Raw genomic sequence first — 8,421 nt, 5'->3', positions numbered from 1 at the left:
GTAACACATTTTCTGCGGTTAGAAACTCGATAACTGTAAGCTACTTCATGCGCTTCACCAACATTGCATGGTTACATGCTACCATTTTCCTCGCAATAGTTCAGCACCCCCTGACGATAGAAGTTTGAAACCTTCAATGGAGAAGCGGGAAAGTCTTATAAGTGCAATGTATGGTTGCTCAAAATCCAAAATGCGTTTACAAGGTAACAAAGAAAATAAAAACATAGGAAGCTTTACTTTTCAGCACGCACTCGTATATATACTTTATTGTAGATCCATTTCAGGGTTGTAATGTTGTTCATTGACATTCCAAATTACAGTTTGCAAAATTTTAACACAAATTGTTAACAAGAAATGAAATTAGGCATACCATATTTAATGCAAAATATTGAATTTTTCACGAGTTTTGTATCTCTTAAACCAATTGAATCTCAAACTCAAACTTTTTACTGATGTTACTTATCATGGAGTACTGTATTGTGTACAAATTTCAGATTTTTAAACAACTGCCCACCAGAGATATTTAACCCTGAACTTGGAATTATTTTAACAAAAAGTACATGTTTATGACACTGTAGAAAAAAAAGGATTGAAGTCTCAAGCTTCACATAATTTTGGCACACACTATTGGTACACAGGTACTTACACAAAAAAATGCAAGTGTCAAATAAACTGCCTTCCCCCTAAACAAAATGTCCAAAAATGTCATTTTGAGCGATTAAAATACACAATTTTGACCATAAAATTTATTATGAAGGAATAATATTTAGAAAATTACGCAGAAATATAATTGTAGCCTATAATGTGCTTAACATTACAGATTTTGTCTCATTGTCGTAGGACTTACCAGAGCTGAGAAAAAAAAGTTACCGCTGACGCTTACGAATGGAGAAAATGACGCGCGCCACGATAAAAAAAATGCTCGCCATCTTCAAATCGGTGATAGTAAAAATAAAATAACAGTGGTTCTGAACTGTCAACATATGGGGCTCACACCACACAAAAAATAAACTTTTTTAAAAATGGTCAAGCAACCATGTTGTATGACTTCATATGGATTGACCCATTATTGAATATATCATACTTATAGAGTTCCACATCAGTTCAGTTCATTCTAATTTTAAAGTCCCATAGCTACGCATAAAAATATCTTTAAACAATTTATGGCAGATGTGTACCACATCCAATTTCATTTAGAAGCCATGTATTACGGTATTTACTCAGACATCTGTAGGGCGTTGTATTAAAAAAGAAAAAAACTTAGTTGAGATGGTTTCCGATCAACTCGTAAGAAGTCTAACTTTGAAATATTTCTGAAACATTTGACAAAGCATTTATTTGTTATATAATTAGCTGCAACTAATGACACTCCACAAGCACTGAAAGTACAGGGTGTCCCACTAGCTTTCGAACCCGAAAAAAACGTTATAATTTCCGAAGAAACATACACAGGAAAATGAAATTCACAATACACATACCTTGTTTCATGCTGAATACATGATCGTCGCAGCAGGTGCTGCAAGTGTCTTCCTTCGACGTCCAGACATGTTTGTACACGGCGTTCCATATTGTGAAAAGTCCGATGTAGAGTCTCCGGTATGATCTCGTGAATCGCATTCTCGATGTTGTTTCGCAACTCTTGCAGTGATCGTTGTTTGTTTCTATAGACACAACCTTTAAGGAAACCCCATAAAAAGAAATCCGGAAGTGTTAAATCTGGGGATCTTGGTGGCCACAATCCTTTGGAGATGATTCTGTCACCAAAAAAGGACTCAATTTCTGCCATGGCCGCGTTGGAAGTACGGCACGTCGCTCCGTCTTGTTGGAAATAACCGCGACGCAGTTCTTCATCGTCCAGCTGATTCACAAATGCACTGAAGATGTGTAAGTAAACTTGTGTGTTTACTGTATCTTCAAAGAAGATATATACGCTGTCGGGAAATTGCACACCAAACTCCCACCTTCAAGGGATGAAGTGGAGTCTCGTGGTACACATGCGGATTTTCGGCGGCCCACACCCGGATATTCTGCGATTTCACATACCCGGAGAGATGGAACCAAGCTTCATCGGTGAACCAAGTATAGTCTAGGATTCCTGGATTGTCATGCAGCAAAGTTTGCAACCAACGACAATACGTCACGCGCTTTTCCCAATCTGTAGCCTTCAACTCCAGGACGACTGTAACGCGATAGGTAGCTTGCCTCTTTGGGCGGCTCTTTGCACAGTTGACTTTGACATCCCTGCCTCCTGTGATAATCGACGCAGGCTCTTCTTAGGAGACTGCAAAAGACGTTGCCGCACATTCTGTCAGTAGCGAAGCGTAGTCTTACGAAGGAGGCAAGCAATGTTTCAGTACAACAAAACATGTAGTACAACGACATGCCGAGGGGAAAGATTCAAGGTTTATAGCCTCATTTACCCAGTCGCTGGATTTGTCAAAATATCGTAATAAAGTGACTGTACTAAAAATAAACCATATGATCCGCAAAACGTCACATTTACTTTTTAAAAAAAATCCAGGTAACGTTATTCATATGATATTAAACGTTTTGCATATGCGAACTTTCCGCATACGACTAAAGGGAGACGGAATTTCTTACTTACTTATTAGTACCTTTATTTGTTCATTATTATTTAATATGGTCAAACGGTGACCAAACCGATTTAGATAAAAAAAAATGGGAATCATTTGTTTATTTTACGCTGCATGATGTAATTTAGTATTTTTGGGCACCCTAAAAACCGCATTGGAGTAACTTAAACACTAAATAAAAAGTTAAACACAAACAATAAACAATTCATTTCAAAGCAAAGAAACACATGCATAGACGATGTACTCACCACAATAAATTTCAAACTCTTGGTCCATTGGATGCCACCCTTAGTGACGATATTCATACTCCATTCTTCTTTTCTTCTCTAGAAAATGTTTAAGCACACAATCGTAAAATTTAGTTTCATCCATTTTGAGTTCCTTTAATAGTTCCTTCTCAATGGACAAATGAGCAAGGGCTGACAACCTTTCCTGACCCATGCTGTTCCTGGCGAATGTCTTGATACGTTTCAGCGTTGAAAACGATCTTTTAACTGACGCTGTTGTGGCTGGTATAGTCAGTACTAGCAGACACAGTTTGTGGAGTTCGGGCATCACTTGTTGTAATTCGTTGTTTACAATGTACTTCAAGATGTCCTTTACACTCTTATTGCGGAAACAATCCCGAGAATAGGCAATACTGAGCTCGGTGTGCAACAAGGTTTTGTCAAAATGCTGGATGTACAGTTGCATAAGCGATGAGAAGGCAGTTTCTGGAAATGTAGCAGCATACATGCGAAATTTCCCGCTATCGAGCAATTCAACAAATCGTAGGGCCTCAAGGTTTTCAAAACGTGAAGACAGTTGGCTTATGATGTTGTCTATAACTTCACAATATATACGTTGGTACTGAGATTTTATGTCGCCTACATTGTTCCTCTTCCTTCTCGGCTGTGGTACTCCTGCAATATCTATTGTCCTTGTATAAATTATGTCAAATTGTTCTCGTTTCTTGGTAATGTCACTTTTGACACTTTCAATTTCTTTGAGGCAAAATCCAATATCCATAGTTTTTGTTTGCAGCACATTAAATAAATATCCCATCAAGGAAAATATTTCCCTTCGAAACTATCCAGGAATGCCAAGAAACCACCCGCAGAAGAAATTGTTTCACTGTCCCAGTCTTGTGCATTGCCAATAATGTCCTCAAACATTTCAATTATCTTCACTCTATTTTCGGACGTTTTTTGTACAAGCCGTTCACTGTAGTTCCACCTGGTCTGAACCACTTCAGGTAACCTTGCTTTAACTATATCGTCGAGAGCAGCATTTCTTTTTGTCGAATGCGAAAAGAAAGAAGCAAGGCCACTTAGCGTCGAGAAAAACACTTTGCATTCACTAATGTTGCTCACTGTTTGAGAAAGTACTAAATTTAAGCAATGTGCAAAACAGTGAACAAATATTGCACTAGGGAAAATCTGTCTGACTCGTGCTTGTGTCCCCGAGAGATCCCCTGCCATTACGGCTGCCCCGTCGTATGTTTGACACACCAATTTTGATTCCCAGCCTAGTTTTCGAATTGTTTCAACAACGTGGGCAGCAATTACAGCTGCAGTTCGGTTCCTGCTGACATCCTCAAACCCCCAGAAACGCTCAACAATATTTCCTGACTTCGTCACGTAACGAAACATCGTCGAAAGTTGCGATTTCCGTGATACGTCCGAGGATTCATCGATCATAATAGCTACGAACTTGGTTTCACTTACCTCGGCCTTAATTGCGTCCGTTATGACACCACTCGTGCTTTTAATAAGGTCATTCTGAATCTCACTTGACAAGCCAGTAAATGTTGTAGAATTCTCCAAATGACTTGCCAGCAAAGTATCAAATTCTGCCAACATATTTACAAGTTCTACATAATTTCCACGGTTCAATGATGCCTCACTTTCATTGTGTCCCCGGAATGATAATTCTTGACTACCAAGAAAGGTTGTTACACTTGCAAGACGCTTTAAAATATCGCGATTTTGACGAACAACATTGTTATAGCGCTCGATTGTTACTAGTCTGTGGTGATCCAGAGCAAAATCCACACGAGATTTTCCGAATTCCTTCAGAGTTAAAAATGCCCTTATGTGAGATTCTGCTTTTTCATATCTCTGTAATGCATTGTGCACGTTATTCAGATCACAGTATCCCTCACTTGACCACACGGAGTTCGTCTTGTGCACGGCGAACAATACGCATGGCCAACAGTACAACCTACTGCGTGCTTCACAACCTGCTAGCCAAATAAACTTGTGGTACAAATTGCTTTGGAAATGTCGCACAAAGCCCCTTGGGCTAACTTGTTTTAAGTCCGGTAAATGCGGTGTTGGTCGACCCCCTTCCACGATTTTCATTTTAACACTTATCTCTCTCGAGCTAAACGAAGCAATTTTCAATTGCTCAATAATACACCCGCACTTCACATCAACCTTTCCTAAATACGCGTTCATTCCGATAAATTCACAGCACAAAACACGAAGCAACAAACACTCACACTATCCCACGCGCTTTCCACAACTGCAAATGCAAGCATCCACACAAGATCACTTTGAAAATCTCTGAAACAACAGAAAGTGATACCAACCTATTTCCTTAATTTTATCCGTCACAAAGGAAAGATATATCAGTTTGGAGATAAAAATTACGCGGAGGAATCAGAATCATTTCAGCAGAACGAGTATGTACATTAATATTTAAGTAATAAAGTGTCATTCAATGGCGTGCCCGGGGCGAAGGGGGGGTGGATGGTAGACATAACCCCCTTTTGGCCCAGTATATCTAAGAAAAAACGTCAAAGGAAGGAAAAGATGACAAAATGGGGACCGTAAAAAGACCCTGGGAACACCACTTGCGTCATAATAATAGAACTTAAAACATATTCGGGCCTCCCCGATGGCGCAGTGGTAGTGTCGTCGCCTTGTAATCAAGGGGTTCCGGGTTCGATACCCGGTGGAGGCACAAGTGTTTCAGATCCCATTTTAAACTGTAGGTCCAGTCCCGATTAGCCTTATTGTGCATAAAGTGGACTTAAAACAACAAATCAATCAATCAATCATTAAAACATATTCTTGTGCTCATAATATGCAGAATGTATACGATTTACTTCTATGCCATGTACAAATATCAGTAGATAGTTCTTTCTCAGATAGCTTTATTTTCACCCCAAGTTTTATTAAAAAGCAGTCAATTTATTGATTGTAAAATTTGTGAAAGAGCTCACTTGAATTACTGCGTAAATAATTTGGCAGTTGCAAACACTGGTAGCGGTCAACACTTCTGGCGTAATTTGAGCTGGACCGACCAGGAAGCAGGGTGCAGGACCAAGGTCCGTCCAATCTTCCCTCCCTCCCTGAGAAAACTCTTCACGGGGGTGCAGAAATTCCACTGCCCCAACTCCCAATGTCAACTTTTTTTACGCGTTTTACATTTCGCGAAATCTAAAATAATTTGTAATATAATATGATATATATGGAATTTAGAACAGTGATAATAACTTCTTTTAGTTATTTTATGACTAACAATTATTATTATATTTGCGATCTTGTTTACGTGTTCATGAAGACAAATATTCGTTACTAGTTTTTGCTGGCAACGTACCCATAGATGAATCCTTCTGCTTTCGGTTGAACTCGGCTATTTTCGGGAATCACGCAAGCTCGGAAAGCACAGCTTTTTGTAGAAGCTTTGTGGACGGGTTCCACCAGAATTTCACGCTTCGCCATGTGACTCCTTCGGAGGCCTTATTTTCCCGCAGACCGGCTGCAAGCATTGAGGCTGGTGCTTGCTACAGATCTGCTGGGGGAGTTTGCGGCCGCATTTTTTCGCGAAATCGAGTGCGATGGAAACTAAATACGGTTAGAACATTAAGTACATTAAATGATATTCGAATTATGCAAGCAGTGCTTGCATTGCTTGTACTATATCTTCGCCTCTGCATTCTGTATTGTCTCCTCGGACATCCGTGGACGCGCGCCTCCATGTCCCGTAAGCAACGTTCTTGTTGTTTCGAACTTGTGCACCAAATGATGTATTGATGATTTCGATGGTTCTTTACGGCGTCCAAATTCACGGCAAAATTCACGTTGAACGGTCTAATACGATCCCGATATCCAATATTTCTTTACAATGAACAGGCGTTCTGGTACGGTGTACCGATCCATACTCTTCAGTCATATACTCTTCTGATGAAGATTTGTATCTTATCTTTGTATCTTCGAATCGAAGCGACCATTTCTTTAGAAAATAGTACCCCCCCCCCCCTTACGCAAAGGAGCATTCGTCTGCAGCGTGATTTTCTGAGAGCAAATCTGGTTCCATCGTTCCACACACATTTTAAACAATTTTCATCTCCTTAAAGAGGTTTCCAAGAACATAGGTCAATAAACTAACTAGTAGCAACCACAATGTAGTAGAATAAGTTTAGAATGGTTTGAATTTCTGTCGTAAGGAAGATAATGTTTATAAGTTACAAATAACATACACACTTTTTTTATTGAGCGAACTGAAAATATGTTATTTTAACAGTAGCACCTTGCGGCTGCTGTCAAATTACCAAGGCGGGGGGGTACAGGGGGTACAACTCGATTTACGGATTTAAGGGGGTACAATGTACCCCTGTACCTCCCGTTCCTGCGCCACTGCTTGGAACACACCAATGTGGTTCCCCTTATGCCTAACCTGTTTCTATCATGACCAATCAGAGGCGGCGATTTGGGGGGGGCGAGGGGGTGCTGTTGCCCCCCTTCTTCACTTTTGCCACTTTTGACCTCGCACTATACTAAACCTTATCTATGAGGTAAAGGGAACTGTCTTTGCCCCCCAGTTCTGGTACTTTGACCTCCTAGTTTTGAAAATCAATCGCTGCCTTTTTTACCAATTGTACCCAGCCTAACTCCTTTACTTTTTATAGGGGATGTTAAGAGACTTTTGAATCACCCTCTAGGCTCTTATATGAGACTTTGTCAACGAGGTAGGTAGAGGGGGACCTTTGGTAATATTTTGCGGGGCGGGGTGGCCAAGATTTGTAGATCCGGCACTGGAAGCAGATGTTAACCTTTGACGTTTTTATTTCAATTAATTATCATCATTGTGGAATAGACTGACTGAAAGTGGTGATGGACAATTCGCCTACTATTTCTTTTGCCGTCAGGTGTACTATACGTAAACATACGTTGAGAGTGAAACAGGTCTTACTAAAAGTCCAACACAGCGGAGTAAGGGACGAGAATCCCGTGGATATAACAAAAGAACTATTTACATTGGGGGGCCTCAAACCTGATTTTCTTATCTAACCACCACTGCATACCAAACCCAACACATTACGAACTGATAGCATCATTCCCAGCTGAATTGTCTCTTCAAACAGCTCTCTAAAGTGACTTATCAAAAGTTTCATCTCTACATAATTTTATAAAACTTCTGTATTTATAATTAAAATATTATGTTGAATGGAATATTATTAAAATTAATTTAAATAAGAGGTACAGTTCTACAAAATCTCCAGAGATTTATCGACCTCCGTGGCGGAATGGTTATCACAGCGCGCTACGACGCCAGGGGTAACGGATTCGAATCCCGGCCTCAGCATGGCTGTTCTTTGTGCGTGTTCCTACATCAATTTCATCCGATCGTAGCGGTTACTCAAAAGTGGCCGCAATGCGACTCTAAATAACTAAAATTAAATCAAATATTTCCAGAGGTGACATTTCCTTCCTCAGGTACGTGTATCTTATATAGAAAGGGCCTTTAGTAACATTTTGCGGAAGGCCGCAAAATTTTAGACCAGGAACTGCGAATGAGGTCTTCTTACAGCGAGAAAAAATCACCATTTCATACACTT

At 39.9% G+C, this 8,421-nt stretch overlaps 1 protein-coding gene across 1 annotated transcript; it reads right to left on the bottom strand.

Moving 5' to 3' along the window:
* Positions 1–3,637: 3,637 nt before the first annotated feature.
* On the bottom strand, positions 3,638–4,435 carry LOC145985568 (zinc finger MYM-type protein 1-like). The gene has a single exon (XM_083119638.1). The coding sequence runs from the start codon at positions 4,433–4,435 to the stop codon at positions 3,638–3,640; it is 798 nt and encodes a 265-aa protein (XP_082975764.1).
* Positions 4,436–8,421: the final 3,986 nt, after the last annotated feature.

This window comes from Lepisma saccharinum, chromosome 3 (assembly GCF_977018435.1).
Source record: "Lepisma saccharinum chromosome 3, izLepSacc3.1, whole genome shotgun sequence".
NCBI classification, from domain to species: domain Eukaryota; kingdom Metazoa; phylum Arthropoda; class Insecta; order Zygentoma; family Lepismatidae; genus Lepisma; species Lepisma saccharinum.
This window is presented reverse-complemented; position numbering and strand designations above follow the sequence as displayed.

What these genes read in the sequence shown, in the direction of transcription:
- LOC145985568 (XM_083119638.1), bottom strand. Translation starts at nt 4,435, where the DNA reads ATGTTGGCAGAATTTGATACTTTGCTGGCAAGTCATTTGGAGAATTCT.